Source organism: Nannospalax galili, unplaced genomic scaffold, assembly GCF_000622305.1.
Source record: "Nannospalax galili isolate Female #2095 unplaced genomic scaffold, S.galili_v1.0 scaffold429, whole genome shotgun sequence".
NCBI lineage: Eukaryota > Metazoa > Chordata > Mammalia > Rodentia > Spalacidae > Nannospalax > Nannospalax galili.
The window spans coordinates 2,320,181-2,338,249 of record NW_008360330.1 but is presented as its reverse complement, the minus strand read 5'-3'; the positions used below and the strand labels follow the sequence as shown (position 1 = coordinate 2,338,249).

Below are 18,069 nucleotides of genomic sequence, written 5' to 3'. Positions count from 1 at the left end.
TAAAAACGACTATGAAACATATTAAAGGGTGTTCAACATCACTAGTAATTAGGGAAATGAAAATTAAAGCCACTTAAAGATTTCATCTTGCCCCAGTCAGATGGGCTAAGATCAAGAGAACAAATGATACCAAATGCTGGCAAAGATGTGGAAAAAAGGGATTTCTCATCCACTGCTGGTAGGATTGCAAACACATGCAACCCCTATGAAAAGCAGTGTGTAGAACTCTTAAAAAGCTAAAAATGAACCTACCATATGAACGATTATACCACTCCTTGGCATATACCCAAAAGACTCAGCCTATTGCAGAGACACTTGCTCAAGCATCTTTGTTGGTGCTCTTTTCACAATAGCTAAGAGATAAAAGCAACCTAAGTGTCCCTCAACAGACAAGTGCTTAACAAAAATGTGTTACATTTACACAATGGGGTTCTACTCAGCAGTTAAAGAAAGATGAAAGATGAAATCATGAAATTTGCATGTAAATGGATGGAACTAGGAACTGTTATACTAAGTGAAGTAACACAGACTCAAAAAATACCAACATATGTTCTCCCTCATATGTAGATCCTAGAACCAAACCCTGATAAGTGAGTATGTATCCAGACAACTACAGGAGCCAGGATAATGGAAAGGAAACAGGGAGGTAAAGGAAAAGAAAGAACCTGAAAGAGAAGAACAATAGGAAATAGGCCTTAATAAGGGAGATATGGATAAAAATTAGGTTAGTTTAAGGGAAGGGGGAGGGAAGGATATACAGGAACCTAGGGGATAAAGGGAAAGGCTAGTATTTCTTATTCTTTGTGTTGGTGTATGCCATAGGAGAGAGTAGTGGAGGAAGAGAATTGTTCTTCAGTGACAGTCTGTTGAATCCTCAATCTCTGTCAAGTTCTGTGAACCTAACTATTGAGGAAGTTGATAATACAGACCAGGCCTATTTTTTTCCAGCACACGAGGTTAGGCAGTCACTGAAAGGAAAAAGTTTTCCTAAAAGAGTTTATTCACGAGGCAACCAACAGGAGGAGATGGTGGTTTCTGATTTCAAATCTGTCTCACTAAGAATGATAGGATTGGGATATTTATGGAATAAGGAGGTAGGGCGATTTGAAGTGTGGGGAAAGGTGATTGGAGGTTATAAAGAAAGGTGAAGTAATCCAGGATCTGTGTAAGCATAGTCAAATAGCATGGCTTTTCATAAGACACATGTAAAACAACTCAGGCAACTGTTAGTGTTAAGTGTCCCATTTCAGAGGTGTTCTCTGTAGCAGAGCCAATGGAGTTTATGTCTTAACTGTGAACTTTAAAGCTGATAAGAGAAGTAAGTAAAGGGAGAAGATTTGAGGTGTTCAGATTCTCCTGTTTCCTGGACATCTCAGTTGTTGCCATCTTTCCAGATGTAGTTCTGGCCAAGTGTATGTGCGTACAATGAACCAAAAGTAATTCTTCCAGCTACTGTAGATTTGCATAGGTGCCTTCAAGCTACAATTTTTCCACTCTGCCTAGTATTTCTGTACAGCCTACTCTTTCTCTAGGAGAAATGGTGAAAGGACACGTGTTCTGAGGGGCATTTTGGCAGTGTTTGCTGTTGACTTCCTCTAAGCACCATTTTAAAAGATTTCTCATGTTTCTCCCTTTGTTCACTGGTTAGATCATAGAACAAGAAGATACATCTCCCTTCTCTTCATGCTTGCACTTTCCAGAACTTCACAGTCATGCAAGCCCACATTCCATCTTTAGTATTTCCATAAACATTACTAAATCTTTGTACTGGCCTATTCAGTTGTTTCTGTGTCAATAAGCAAATGCTTAGGTACTGTTTCTCTGTTTAGGTACCTAACTTAGGTTTCTTTTGCCTGTGAATTCAGTTCTCTTAGTATACTCAAGAATGTCATGAATTATCAGTTATTCAACTTTATTTTTATTTTATGTGTGTACATGTTTTGCCTGCGTATATGTGAGTAGACCACATGCACACAGTCCCTGAGGAGGCTAGAAAAGGACATTGGATCTTCTGGAACTGGAGTTAAGGATGAGTGTTAGTTGCCATGTGGGTGTTGGAAATCAAACCCAAGTCCTTTGCAAGAGCAGCCAGTGCTCTTATTCACTGAGCCATCTCTTCAGCCTCTCAGTCAATTTCTACCATTCACATTTTTCAGATGGATTGTAGGCATTTATCTTCACTTTTCATACTGTTTATGCTAAAATACATGTCAGAAAAATTAAGACTTTGTCTTAGATTTTATCACCTATTATGTGTGCTGCCTGCCCTTGAACTCCTCCTACTGCCCCTTCCTAATACTGCTATCTGTATTCCACTCCCATTCCACACATAATTGTTTAATGACAAAAGTAACCTCATTTGCAAAGGATAATTTAGATTTTAAATTCATAGCAGTAATGGAATCATCTATTTAGTTTCTTACAAAATTGAGTTTCAAATGAAAGTTTCAGTACAAACTGCCAGAGGCAAGATTTTTTTTAAAGTATAGGGAGAAACTTTAGGCTGTCCATAAGCCGTGATTGGACGTTGTCACATGAATATTTCTCTAATAGTTCACCTAACTTCTTACACATATCAAGAAACATTTATGCAGACATGGCCTTTTACTTAAGAAATAATGGAGTTGCTATAGAAATCCAAACAGTACAGGTTATTACCGTAGTTTTCTATAACTTGAAAAACAGTGGGGTTTTTAAAAATTATTTTAGATAATATTTTTTTGGCATTTCATAAATTTAAAATCACATATGGTTGAAGACAAAGTTGGAACCATTAGAGACTGGAGTCTTAGAAATGTAAAATTAGGGGCTAGAGAGATGGCTCAGCAGTTAAGAGCACTGACTGCTCTTGCAGAGGACCCGGGTTCAAGTCCCAGCACCTACATGGCAGCTGTGAACCATCCTTAACTCCAATTCCAGGGGAATCCGAAGTCCTCTTCTGACTGCGGCATTGTGTGACATGGGTGCACTCATATACATAAAATAAAAAAATAAAATAAAATATTTAGAAATGTAAAATTGTGTGTATATATATAAAGGCAAATTTGCATATATATATGCAAATTTGTTCTTACTTTCCTTTAACATATCTTGAACCTGTCCCTAGTCCCGCTCTTCTATTGCCACCTACCATTAGTTAAGGCTGTCATTATCTCCTGCCCTTATTTATAGCACTTATCTTGCTTGTTTAAAATCCATAGTTGATGCCTCCATTGATAATACAATAAAATCTTGCCTTTATGTACATTTAGTGGCCTTCAACAACAGAAATTAGTCTTCCTTATAAGTTTAATGTTATAGACATCTTCCAACATCACTACATCAGTGTTTATTATGTGGTCCAGAATAAAATGCGAGAAGCAAGGATCTGTCCCTGGCACATCTTTCTTGAACCCACCTGTGGAAATTTAGAGATAAATCATGCTTGCATATGGGAAGAAAATGCTGAAGTGTTTCTAACTGTCCTATTCTTCCCTTCGCAAGATTAAGAACTATCTCAAACCCTCCCAAAACCACATCAGAGGGTTCTCATGGTCTTTGATCACTTTAAAAAGTGTTGTAGAAACCAAATATAAGGGCTGTTGAGAAGCTATCCTATCTACTCAGTGGCAAGCATAAAAGCTGGAACATTCTAGGACAGCTGTTAGTAAATCAGGGTTTTCTTAAGATTTTTTTAAAATTTGTGTGTGTATGTGCATGCGCACGAGTGTGGGTACTCTCAGAGGCCAGAAGAGGGTTCAGATCTGGAGCTGGAGCTAAATATGGTTGTGAGCTACCTAACATTGGTATTAGGAACCAAATTTAGGTCCTTTGCAAGAGCAGCGAACATTCTTAACCACTGAGCCATCTTGCCAGCACATAATAAGGTTTCTTTCTTTTTTCCTTCCTTCATTCCTTTTTTTTAATTGTATTTATTATTTTTGTTTAATGTGCATGAGTATATTGCCTGCATGTGTGTAAGGGCACCCGTGTCATGCAGTGCCCCCAGAGTCAGAAGAGGATCCCCAGAATTGGAGTAATGGACAGTTGTTAGCTGCTGTGTGGGTGCTAGGAATCGAGCCTGGGTCCTCTGTAAGAGCAGTCCATGCTCTAAACCACTGAGCCCTCTCTCTAGCCCCATAATGACGTTTCTTAACGTTGGAGTCAAAGATCTAAGTTGTTTAATCAGCCAAATCAACTAAATGTTTACTAATTTACTACTACAGGTGGAAATCAGGAATGATCATATGAATGTGTAGAACCAGGTATTAGAGAATGGGAAATGCGTTCATGGAGCTTCCATACCCTTTCTGGGTGTGCCACTCTCCTGCTATCTCAGTATGTTCACCAGCATGGATACTCTGGAACCTTGTGTGTATGTGTTTCCTTCTGATTTCTATCATTCTTAGTGTGCTATTTAAGCCTAAAACCACAGAATCATTGTTACTATATCTCTTTATCTTACAATTACTTATCAAATACCAGTAATGTCTTCTTTGAAATAGCTCATTTATCTGTCCTATTAAAACTCTTGCCTTTCATCTTCCCTCTTTCTATTCCTTCCCCTTCTGCATCTCATATTACTTCTAGATGTTTTATGTCCCCTTCAACCTGTCTTATACACCACTACCAAAAGTGTTTTATCTTTTTTAGAGTCAGACATGACTTGTTTCCTGTGCTTATCCCAGTTATTCAGAGAAGTTTCTTACAAATTACTAGTAAATAATTAGGAAGTTGTCCCTTTCGGTGAGTACAGTCATAGGTGTGGCTTTAGATGGCATTTGGCTTTCTGCTTTTCTCTCTGCCACTCCATACCATGAGTTTGCACTAATCACTGTATCCACACTGTTATTCACTTTTGAGAGTCTCAGTAATCTGACATATTGCTACTTATCCAGTCTCTCTTTTTTTCTAGTTAGTGCAGACCATCTACTCCATTGAAGCATTTTTGTCCTTCCATACAGCTCCTATTCCTGCATTTACTAGTATTTTCGTGGTTGCTCAGAATATATCTGTTGTCTGACTCCTTGTTTCTGCTTATTTAAATTCTGTCATCCTTCTCCAGCCCGGTCTCTAACTGGCTGTCCCTCTTTTAGATATTTCATTTCTGTGGTTTCTAGTGATGTACATATGGAAGACACTTCACAAGCTGCCCTTAATATTCTCTTATTGGGTGTTGTAGTTCATTGGTGTTGCCCAATTTACATTTCTTCCTTCCACTTTGAGAGAGAAAAAAAAAAGAAAAAAGCAAGCACCAGTAGCTAGCAGAGTAAGGGCAACTTAGTCATACAGGAAATGTCTGAGAAGAATGAAGATAAAATTTAAGTCTTCTTAACCTAGAGAGCCATTTTACATTTTTAATCATGTTCATAAAATTTTGACTAGACTGATACACTAGACTAATACTTACTATGCAGTCATCACATGAGGTAAATTCCCTTTTATTGAAAAGGAATGTAGGTGTTATTTAATAGTATCTTCAGTAAGAATAACTGTCATTTGTTGTTTCTTGTCTTTTATTTTCTAGTTATTGTATAGGAGACTAAATTTCTTAGCCTTTGCTAGGTTCCACCCTCAAACCTATATAACAAATGAGATTAATGAGAAAAAAGTTTGCACATTTAATAGAAGCTTTATGTAACATAGGAGCCTTCAGAAATGAAGACCTACAGAAGCAGTTATGTAGTAAATATCTTCGTGCTCAGGGTTGAGTAGGAAGATACTCATTCAGAAATATAATTTAAGGACAAAAAGGTAACTGGTAATGAACTAGTAGGATCATAGCAAGACCTGTTTGCTTAGATTCTCTTCTGCATCCCTGGGTCTCAAAAAATAGGCACATTCTTTTCCTCTGAGTATAGAGTTGGCATCTCTCAACCAAGGGTCTTTTAACTTCAGAGAGAAAGATCAGAGAGTTCTTTTATGCTCTGCTTCAGGGGAGGGGGCAGGAGGTGATCAGAGGGTGTTCCTGCTTCTGCTCTTGCCTCAGATATCAAGGTGTCTACCATATTTTGGCACAATGTGTCCTAAACCCGATCAGTGTTCTACTCTGTCTATAAAGCTTCATAAAGACTCCATCAAGTACTTGAGACTATTTTACAGTTGAAGAAGTTGAGTCTCTAAAAGGGGTAAGCAGTTCTGTAGCAGGAACAGTACACAGATTTAGGTCTCTTTATGTCTTAAAACCATTGTTTTGTTTTTCATGCCCCCCCAATTTGTTTTGTAAAGAATTCCTTAAAATGGCACAAAGCTCTAGAAGTACCTTTACTTGGTGGATCACGTTACAGAGTAGTCAGGACAAATTTACAAATAGCAACTTTAGAATTACACAGCTCTGAGACTAGCAGCTCAGCAGTTAAGAGCATTTGCTACTCTTAGAAAAACCCAGGTTCAGTTCCAAGTGCCCCATTTAGCAGCTCACAACTGCCCATAACTCCAGTTTCAGATCTCATACCCTCTTCTGGCCTGCATGGGCCATGGTACACATAAACTCACATAGGCAAACAAACACATAAGTAAATAAATAAATAATTTTTTTAGAAAACAAAGTGCAGTTCTATGCTCAGAGGTTCTTAATACTTAGCAGTACAGAGCCATATTTCCTCATCCTAAAGTTGTTTTAAGTATAGTGTTCTCAAGCTTGTTCAAAATATGGTCAAGTATGAGAGATTCTGACTTGTGGCACAAGTTAAAGTTGTCTGAAGATAATATCTGAATGCTGTGTAGCAAGGATGATTAAGTGATTAGGGCCACTTGGTGAGCAGAGCAGGAGCCATGTAAAACATCCAGTGCCTGCAGAATCCAGAAGAGGGTGTCAGATCCCCTAGAACAGGAGTTATAGACAGTTGTTCACTGCCATGTGGATGCTAGGATTTGAATCCAGGTCCTCTGCAAGAGCAGCAGTGCTCATTACTGCTGAACCATCTCTCCAGCCCCTAAACATGCCTTTTTAATGGTTGTTTTCTGTTATCTGGATCCTGATTTCTTATTTCATTTACTGCATTAAGGTATATTTAAATGAGAATTCTATGCAGTTAAGAAATTGGAATATAAAAGACTGTGTAACAAATTGTTATATTAATAAAATACCAAAAATGGAAGCTGCGGAACCAACCATGTAGACAAATGAGAACTCTTTTTGTCTGCAGGAGGCAGCAATCCTACATAAACATGGAGGTCTCTGTCTGACTTAGGATAGCTGGCTAAGTCCGATCGTTCCCCTCCATACAACCTTTAAAATGATCAGTCTGTTGTTTTCCTGTTATCTTGTTCACTATCTCAAGATATGATGATTAAATATACTAGTTTTTTGCGGGGGGGGGGTCTTTTTTGAGACAAGGTCTCCCTGTAGCCCCAGCTGGTCTGAAACTGGCTATGTCGACCAAGCTGGCCTTGAACTCACAGAGATCCACATACCTCTGCCTCCTGAGTGCTGGGATTAAAGGTGTGCCTCACCACACCTGGCTTAAATGTACTAGTTTATAAAAACAAACCAAAAGGAAACCAAATAATGTTACTTCTTCATTTTGAGGCATTTTGTGGATTTTGTATGGGTTGTTTTGGTTGGTTGGTTGGTTGGTTGGTTGGTTGGTTGGTTGGTTTGGGGGTTTTTTGTTTGCTGTTTGTTAGTTGGTTGTTTTTTTCACTTTTTTGTGAGACAAGATCTCATATGCTCCAAGCTGGCCTGAACTCACTGTGTAGCCAAAGATGCCCTTGAACTCCTGATCCTCTTGCTTCTAACTTTCCAAGTACAGGGATTTACAGGCTAGTTGATGGTTTTTGAAAATAGGTGTTACTGCTTGCTTATTTACTAAGGAAGCTACAGCAAGATAGTAGAATGAGTGTAGAACTGCTGTTCCTCATTTGCTTTACTAACCAGTTACCAGTAAAGGTCAACCAGTATTTTATATACAAAAAAACTAATGACAGGTAACTTCCATGAAGTTTTTTCATTAGAAAGTGGTTTATTCTTGGGAGCTAGAGAGATGGCTCAGCGGTTAAGAACACTGGGGGGCTTGCAGAGGACCCAGGTTTGAATCCCAGAACCCACTTGGCAGCTAGCAACTGTCCTTTACTCCAGTTCCAGGGGATCCGACAGCCTCTTCTGTCCTCTGCGGTTGTTGCATGACACGGGTGCACTTACCTACATGCAGGTAATATACACATAAAATTAAAAAAGTAATAATAAAATAAAAATTGAATTAAATTTTAAAAAAAGAAATTGGTTTCTTGCCATGTGTAATAATTTAAGCCTGTCATCCCAGCTCATGAGAGGCTGAAGCTGAAATAGGAGAATTGCCTTGACTTCAAGACCAGCCTGTGCTAAAGTGAGTCTCTGTGTTTTATAAACAAGCATAATATGGTTTTCTGGTTTGGGTTTTTATTTTGTTTTTATTTATTATAGTATTCTAAGCTTGGAGGAGGAGGGAGGAAAGGAGCCCGGGCAGAAGCTAAGTGACACACAGCAACTGGATGTGCCATGAACAAACCCTGTAATTAATTGTGTGAAAATCCTTGTTTGTGGTCCTTGATCAAATTTTGCATAAGGCAGTTGTTGAAATAAAGCATTTTGAGATTTTTCTACTCATCATACATATTTTTTTCTTGGTTTCTTCACATAATAAATTCAAATCTAGATCCAAGGTCCTTCTCCAAAATGACCTCTGACTAAAAGTGAGTAACATCAGTATTATATAGGTGAAATTCAAAGAAAAATGCAGCTTATGACTGAAACTATCTCAATTTATATTTACAGAAACATTTCAGAGGTTTCAGTTGTCACTCTCAAGTACCTCAATCAAGACCAAGAAATGCATTTTTCCTTGTTTTTTTTTAATCCTTTGTAGTGCCCAGGCTTGAGGGTCTACTTGCTACCATGTCATCAGTTTATGTTCACATGTAGCTGGTATGTATCTCTTCACCCTGCCCTGCTAGATCATATATGCTCTTCTTAGTTTTATCTTCCACAGACTTCTCTAAAATCTCTTAGATAAAATGTACTCAAACCAGATAGGTAAATATGGGGACCAATTGATGCTCATGATTTAGTGAGAGTCAGAATTAGTGAGAATTTTGTACATTGCACCAGTAACATTAATTACACAATCTACTGTTACTGCAGTTATGATGGGAGCTTCAGACTTTGATACTCAAAATACATGCTTTTAATATGATAATTACTGTATCTGTCCTGTTCCACTTTAAGATTGAATATCACTATTTTTATGACCAAGAAATAATTATATGCCAAAATTGGGGATAAACAGATGTTGAATATATAAACTTTTTTTTTTTAATGCCGGGTTGGTACATGTGTCTGTCAAAAATTTTTACTGTCCACCTAAAAACAGCTTGTGTTACCCATCCACACAAGGCCTTGTGAGTACCACAGTCCAAAGATCAGGTCCTGGGTGGGGTGTACTGGAGGTAACTGAGACAAGATCTGTTGATTCTAATGAAAGTAAGTTCATGATTGATATAGACCTTTCCTTCCTCTGAAAGTTTTATGCATATGTTTGTTTACACACACATGTTCTAAAAGTAACAGGCATATAGCTGGGGGTGTAGCTCAATGATGGTGTTTACCTAGCAAATGCAAGGTGGTGTTCAGTTCCTAGGACAGAGGGGAAATGCAGTAAAATAATAGTCACAAGTTTTGACTGTTTTGGACTCTTTCAGTAACCTTTTGAAGTATTAAGTTGGTTTTGTCAAAATGGAAAAAAAAAAAATCTTACAAGAAGCCCCTTAATAAAAATTCCTTTAGACCAACCTGTATGTATATAAGTAGCCATTTTCCCAGAGAGGGCTGCTAATGCCCCAATTTTTTAGTGCTGGTTTTCATACACACTTAATAGAGATAGATATTGATGGCAAATTGAATGTTGTAGTTTTGTGCACACATAGATTTTACCTGGTTAGTTACTACCTTTCTTAAATCTTGGCCAGAAAGTTAATAAGAAGTATGTAGCACTTAGAACTGCGTTCAGCAGGGCATGGTGGTGCATACCTTTAATCCCAACACCAACTGGGGCTACAGGGAGACCCTGTCTCTTAAAAGACCAAAAAAAAAAAAAAAAAAAAAAAACTGTATCCATTTGCCGCAGAAGATCTGGTTCACCTCTTAGAATGATTATAAAATGTCATCAGTATAAAATGTTTTCATTGCTTCTTCAGAAGGTCCTAATTAATTTGGAGCTGAGGAGATAGCTACACAAGTGTGAGAACTTGAGTTGGATCCCTAGCACTCACATAAAAGCACACGCCTATGATCCTAGGCCTCATGAGCTCACTGCCACGATAGTCTAGCTGAAATACTGAAGGAGTTCCAGGTCAGCTGGGGCTAGACAAAAGACCGAAAAAAAAAAAAAGATTTACTTTATGATTCTGCATGGCAGGAAATTGACTGTGGCTCATCAGGATAAAGCATTAAAATGGCAGAACTTTGAGTGCTCTCTATTTTATATTTAAATCAGAAGGTACTATTGGAAAGTGTATAAAAACTTGGAGGTGAAATTGTAATACTTAACAAAGTTGAGTGTAGAAAAATTGCTTAAAGAATCTGCATAATATAGCTCTCTCTCTCTCCTCAAGAGAAAGGAAAAGGCTATCTGTAAGGCACGTGTAGATCATATGAAAAGTATAGTTCGTTCACTTGAAAGTATTTTGTGGCTGCCAGGTCCTGAGTAAAACTCAGGACTTCGCTCAGGACTTGGCTATAAAGAGTTCAAATGTAGAGAAAAGCCATTTCAATTTGAAATACAAATGCTAACACCCGTCAGTCCCACTTACCACAATGAGGGAAGAATGAAGCAAAAGCCTATTATTTTATTTTTATGTTGTGAAAAGATCCTAACATGAGGGTGGCCTTTCTTAAAATTATCACTCCAAATTAACACCTTTCTAACACTGAGAAGACAGTCATCTGTGTACATAAACAAAAGAAAGAAAATACCTTTGTCCAAATGAAACAAGAGGCTCTGTGGAGAGAATGTAACAAGATTAAGGTGTATAATATAGATTGTGAATTGTTCTTCTTCAAAGTATAGTTACCCCAGATTTTTTATTGACTCCTTCTTTTGTATTTATTTAAGAAAGTGTCAAATTGAACAGTCTTTCTCACTGTTCTGTATCCTCCAGGGAGCTGTATTTGCAGAAGCCATATATTGTACATAGTCATTCACTGTTTAATATTTTCAAACACTTGCCTAAAGGGCTTATGTGAATGTACAGATTTAATGTAATATAGCACATTGGAGGATGGGCTTTATAGGACAAACTTTTAAAAACAGAACTGTTTACATTTATCTTCAGCTTCTGCTTTTATAACACAAATACACATACAGTTAAAGTGTTATTTTATGTTTTCTATGTCAGTATTAGTGCTCTGCTGTCTCTTCAAAGAGGTCCTCAAATTCAAAATGGTGTGTGTAGGTTTTTGGAGGTCAGGGGTGTTGCCTTTTATTTTCCACCAATAAAATGTTCGGAGAACTTACCTTCTTTATTTTACAGCACAAGCCATAAAGTTGTTTGGGATAGAATGTTTCTGAGTTTTCTGAAATCTGTATTCGACAGATATGTGCTTTTAAACATGGAAGGGTGCAGAGTACATGTCATTTATACTTGTGTCTTACAGTGAAGTTAGAAAACATCATGACTGATGAATTTTAATTGGTTAAGCCAATATTAGATTTTAAATAAATTTATAAAACTGCCAACACAAAAGTATAATTCTTATCTCAAAAGGGATAAGAGAGTTTATTCTGAAGCCAAATATGAGTAACAGATTCAGGTTACTCCAGATTCCATGTTCCAGCATGGTAGCAGTTTCCTATAGTTTTTATAGTAAACAGAACAAAGAAAACTCATAAATCAAGACACTTTTCAAATACATCGGTGGATACATTCGGTAGTCAGGTCATACCAAAGCAGGAAGAAAATTCTCTAGGTCTCAGATGATATCTGATGATATTCTTCACCTTTTGGTTGGTGGGAACAGAACTGATTCTTTGTTAAGCTAATACATTCTATTAGTCACAGGATGTTAAGGTCAGAAACAGTGGTGGGCAAGGAGTGGCTGTTTGGGGGCTAAAGATAACCCTGAGATAAATGGTAATTAGACTCTGGACCTACAACATTCCAAACTCTCCACAGTCTCCAGAGTGATAATCAGTTGGTCTGCCTTCCAGGAAGCTCAGTCCAAGGTGCAAGAGTTCTTTGGGGGAACTATTCTTTCACACTGGGGTAATGGCTTTTCCACTAGGACAACCGTCTGAAGCTCGCCAATGAACACAGGCACCTTGGTCCCCTTTGCTCCCCCAACCCCATCCAGGCACCAACCGCCCATTCCTCTGCTGGTCCCCACCGTCCCCGACTCCCATTTCATATCTTTCTCTGGTTTTATTTGATTCATAAACTGAGTTTCAAGACGTTCCTTGCTACTTAGTTAATAATTTTTCCTCTGTCATATTGACATTTTTTCATATAATTTGTTTATTTTGTTGCCTGTCAGTTTGGGTGGGGGTTTTGTTTTGTTTTTTGAGACAGGGTCTCCCTGTAACCCCAGCTGGCCTGGAACTCACTTTGTAGACCAGGGTGGCCTCGATTGCACAGAGATCCGCCTGCCTCTGCTTCCTCAGTGCTGGGATTACAGGTGTGTGCCACCACACCCGGCTACCTGTCAGTTTTATTGGCATAAAATTGATCATAATTATTATTTTTGTTTCTGGAGTATCTAGTAATATTTTTATTCCTAATATTAACTTACACTTTATCCATTTATACAGTGTATATACATCCACCCCACCTCCCTCCAACTCCCCTTAGTACTCCCCACCCTGTCTCCCAACTTCAGGTCTTCATTTTTTCATTATTACTATATCATTCATATAAAATGCTTTACTAAGCATTGAAAACTATAATTTTGTACATAGTTATTGTTATAGCTGCACTGAATACATTTTTATATGTTTTCATTGACTTCTAGTTCAAAATACCCTAGTGTGAATTTGTTTGTTCTCTTTTTGTTTTTCTGCTTGGACATGATTAATCATCTTAGGTTGGTGGTTTTATAGTTTACAGATATGCAATTTTTCACAGTTTGTCATATGCCATTCCCATTCTGTATTTTTGTATTCTAATTATACATTTATTCATTTGTGTATTGCCCTGTTGATCACTGAAATGCTGATTGGTCTGGTTTGGGTTTTTTGTTGTTTTTTTTTTTTTCCATTGCCTCATCTAGTTTTCATTGTTGTATCCATCCAGTAAATTTCTCGTTTCAAATACTGTGCCTTTCTTATTTACTATTTACTTCAATTATTTGAATGTAATTATGATATCCTACTTTAAAAGTTCTCATTTGGTGTTTCCATTGTCTTACTCATCACTGAATCTCTTTGTGTTTTATTCATTTTTCTCCCCTGGTATATCTCATTCATGGTTTTTTAAGTGTTGAATATGCTTTGACAAAATGTTTTGTTTTGTTTTTTTCAGGAAACCTTGATTCTGTTGACCTTTTTCTCTTAAGTTTTATTAGAGTAAATCTAAAGTAGCAGTCATGAAACTTGCTGTAAATGACCACTGTAAGAATTTAAGGCTTCATAGTCCAGGCAAAATGTGGCTGCTCTTTGATTCTGCCACCTCACTTAAAAGGAAGCCAGGGACAGTGTATAGACAAATAACCATGGCTGTGTTCCAGTAAAACTTAAGTACAGGAAAAGATAAGACTGGGAATAGAGCTCAGTGGTAGAGCATTTGCTTAGCATGCACAAGGCCCAGCACCACATTCTCCCCCTGTGCAAATAAAGACAGGTTCATAGAGCTCACAAACTATAGTTTGTTATTGTCTGGTATTCCCTTGGAAGATTCCAAACCAATTTATAAATTCAGATCACTGAGTAGATAAATCCCTAATTTGTCTTTCTAGTTCCCTTCAAAAATACTCTCGTATAGAAACACTCTGATTACTCAGAAAAGATGCTTGAACTCTCAATGAATTCTGCAGTACCTACCTTACTATTTCAGGGAAAATCCCCAGCTAGCAAATGGTCTATGAATGTGTTGCCTGCATGTATTTAAGTGCATTCATGTCGTGCAATGCCCACAGGTGCCAGAAGAGGGCATCGGATCCTCTGGAACTGGAGTACGGGCAGTAGTTAGTAGCTTTGTGGGCACAGGGGACTGAACCCAGGTCTTCTGCAAGAGCATCCAGTGCTGTTAACTGCTGAGCCATCTCTCCAGTCCTTCAAATTCTTGATAAAACTATGACCTTTGATTCTCTGGCCACTGACTAATTATAATCACAGTAAAAATGCTGCAATAGCCAAGTATGGTGGCACATGCGTATTTAGTCCTAGAATTCGGGAGGCAGAAGCAGGCAGGTCTCTGTGAGTTCAAGGCTAGCCTGGTCTACCTAGTGAGTTCCAGGCCAGCTGGGGCTACAGGGAGACCCTAACTCAGAAAGACCAAAAAATAAAAACCTCTGGAATAATAGAAGAAATTATTTCTTTACTGATATGCCAGTAATAACAAAATTAACAATTTTCAAAAGTAGCTTTACTTAAAAAAAAATATCAAAAGAGTTTAAAAAGAAGTATTTGTAAGACACAAATTTCTTACATCGTTTCAAGGAAACTAAAATTTATAATTCAGCTTGACTGAATTCACATTCCTACCATACAGACCAAATGTTTTATTTCTTCTCCTAATCACCTTGGTTCTCTAGTTTATTTCAACCTTTTTTTTCCTCTTAGCCTTCCTTATATGGCAATCTTTTCCTTTATTTTTTATGTTCAAAAGTTTTTTTACTCTATTTCTAATTCATTATTATTCCTAAAACTTAAACTTTAAAATTACTGTTTTTTTCTTAAAACCCATAGCTAAAAGTTTGTGAAAAGTTGGCTCTTTCCTTTAGATTCCATTGATATGAAGTTAAAAAAAAAAAAAAAAGGATGAAGAAGGAACTCTTTTGAACTGCCCTCCAAGGATTTTTTTTCTATTCTTTAAAAGCTCTTATTTTTTTTTGTTGTTATTGTTTTGTTTTTTTCTAGGAGTCCAATGTGCTGATTGCTGCCAACAGCCAGGGTACAATTAAGGTAAGCTATTTTGTAATCTATTTTAAACTCAAATCCATTTTTATACTATAATAGAATCATAGAAAAGTACAATTGTTCTGAGCCTTTGAGATTATTCCAAATTATGACTCTCCGTCCTTGGAAATGGCTTGATTGATTGAAGGGGAAAGGAATGGGTAGTTTGCAACTTTAGAGAAGATGGCAATAGTCATTGAGGCTGTACGCTGGATGGCTTGATAGATGGTCAGATGGAAAAGCAGATTAAACATTCACTGTGCACCAAACACTGTTCTGCTTCTCTTGTACCAGTGCAACCCTACCATGGGCCCTTAGTAGACAGTCCAGGTACATGATGGGAAATCAGTGCTTATATATTTGCTACCTTTAACCATATTTTACTCTCTTCTATGGCAAGTAGGTTTTTCCTTCTTTGCTAAAATTGAGAAGTATGATCATACCATTGCTGTAATTTCAAATTTGAATGTCCCCTGGCACACAGTCATTCTGAGTCACAAACTCATAGTTTTCCACATAATAAGTTAAAGAAAAATGAGCTGTTATACACCTTTACTTGGGAGACAGAGACAGGCAGATCTCTGTGCAATTGTGAACAACCTGGTCTACTTAGTGAGTTCCAGGCCATCTGGGGCTACAGAGAGCCCCAGTCTCGAAAAGACAAAAAAAAAGAAAAGTTCAAGAAAATAAAAATTTTACTGAGTCTCATTCCATTTAGTATTTAACCTTTGAGTATAACACATTAGATTAATAAATCTTGAGCTAAGCAGTAAAATTCATAAGCAGAATGCTGTTTGAGTAGAGTCTAGTTTGTGTCTCCAAATGTTCTTCAGTGTGAGTTCATTTGCTGAAGCCTGGTCAACCTACCAAGAGTCCCATGCTTGAAAAGGACTGTCTGCCCCTCCCAGCAGCCATCTGTTACCACAGTTTCCTTAGGTGGGGTTGGAGCTTCTTACCCACTTCCTCATGTCTGTGCTCGGATTTTTTACTGGTTTGAGCTTGTATGGGACTTTTGCATGCTGTCACCATTTATTGCTGTGAGTTCGTTTGAATAATTCACCAGCTGTCTGGAAAACTTTTTTCCTTGTGGTCATCCACTACCTCTGGTTCTTAGTCTTTTTGCTCCCTGTTCTGCAGTGATCCCTGAGCTTTGGGAGGTAGAAGTTTGATATAGGTGTCCTATTCAGAGAGCAGCACTCTGTAGCCCCTTGTTCTCTGTACATTGGCCAGTTGTAAGTTTCTGTGTTAATCACAATATCTCTTGCATAAGGAAACTTCCCTGGTGAGAGTTAAGAGATACATTAATCTATGGGTATAATAAGTCATTAAGAGTCTATTTAAAATGATAACTAGTAGAAAAACTAATATTGGGCTCTCCCCTGTGTCTTGTGACCTATTTAGCCTCAAGTTCCTAAGCCTGTTGTTATTGTCAGATATGGCCTCCATCCTAGGAAGTGAACCTTAAGTCCAATTAAAGAGTTTGGTTATTCCTATACTGTTTGGGCCACTATTTGCACCAGTGGGCATCTTTTCCCAGGCCCATTGTTATTGTGGTTCACAGGCTTCACAGCTGGGAGAGGTTGATGATCATTTTTTCCTTTCAGTAGCTTACATAACACCTTCCAGCACTATGAACACTAGCCAATAGAGATGAGGCTCTGAAGTCAGCACCACCTTGATTTCTCCTTGCTTGTTGTGTAGCTTGTGTCTGTAGTGTCTTCAGCAACAGTCTGACCATCTAGTTCTGGTGGATAACCAAGAGTAGGAGCAATGGCCAGTATTGTTTGAGGGCCTATGGGACCTTCAAACTGGGCAACAGCTTCTAGAAAGAGAGTCCATTTCTGGTATTGAAGTTTTTGTTTTTGTTTTCATTAGCCTATCATGTCTAGAAAGGACAATGTCCCCATAAACTTTTATGATTAAATCTTGAGATTTTGTTTAGCAGCATTGACCTGTCATGTTATGATTATGTCATAACTGTGACCCTACCTAATATAAATACAAAAGGCATTATGGAGCACAGATATATAGGTCAAGGAGAGGAAAAGTTGCACCTTTAAATCTTTGCTATCTAAAATTGCAGTGCCCGTGAAACAGTCCTCTTTGACAGGGTCTCATAATTATCTTCGTGTTTTCTGTCCTTTCTTAGCCATTTGCTTCTTTGTTTTCCCATTTTTAATCTTAGCACTGTTACAACTTTTATGGTATGATAATGCCTTAACATTTAAAAGCCAAGAAAATGTCTTGACACTGGACGATTGTCATTGAAAATATAAGAAGCAACAGGAAAAGGCAACATCGTATATTCTCTATACCTTGATCACTAGTGTTCAGTGAGTATTTGAACAAACTGGTGCTTATCAATAGAAGAAATATATTAAAATCTTTAACAATAATATTTACTTTTTCTTAGAAATGTAGCAAGATACCAACAGGTACTCTAAAAATATTCTCTCCATTCCTCACATTAGCCTATTCTTACCCATAAGTTCTATGTAGTTTACTTCAAAGTTTCCCTAAACGGGTCAGTAACTGTCTGAAAATGTCCATGCAGTGCTTGAATTGAAAGAAAGAATTAGCCAGGCGTGGTAGGGACACGCCTTTAATCCAAGCACTTCAGAGGCAGCGGCTGGCAGATCTCTGTGAGTTCCAGGCCACCTGGAGCTACGGGGAGACCCTGTCTCAAAAAGACCGAAAAAAAATAAAGGAAGGATGGATAGATGGAGATCTGATTCCTTCCAATTTTTTGGCATTATACCAGTTGCTTGTATTTTCATATGGTTCCCGGTGGGGTAGTAAGTATAATAAAGCTTCATTAAAACTATTTTGTTAAACTCTTCCTTTTGTTTCTCCCAATTAGGTGCTAGAGTTGGTATGAAGGGTCTACTGAAATCAAATTTTACTTGTTCTTCCTGAAATCCATCTGCAGCTGACAGAAAAGAAAGAAATGACATTTGATGTCTCTCCCAAAGTCAAAGTCATCATGGGTTCTGATACTGTTTCC

At 37.7% G+C, this 18,069-nt stretch overlaps 1 protein-coding gene and 1 non-coding gene across 2 annotated transcripts in view; both read left to right on the top strand.

The window, feature by feature from the left end:
• Cop1 (COP1 E3 ubiquitin ligase) overlaps positions 1-18,069 on the top strand; it is a gene marked incomplete in the record, with an annotated part of 182,023 nt that overhangs the window by 163,721 nt on the left and 233 nt on the right. The window contains 2 exon segments of the mRNA XM_008826109.3: positions 15,027-15,071; positions 17,926-18,069. Of these exon segments, the coding sequence (XP_008824331.1) occupies positions 15,027-15,071; positions 17,926-17,943 (63 nt within the window).
• LOC115068987 lies at positions 7,073-7,210 on the top strand. The gene has a single exon (XR_003848344.1).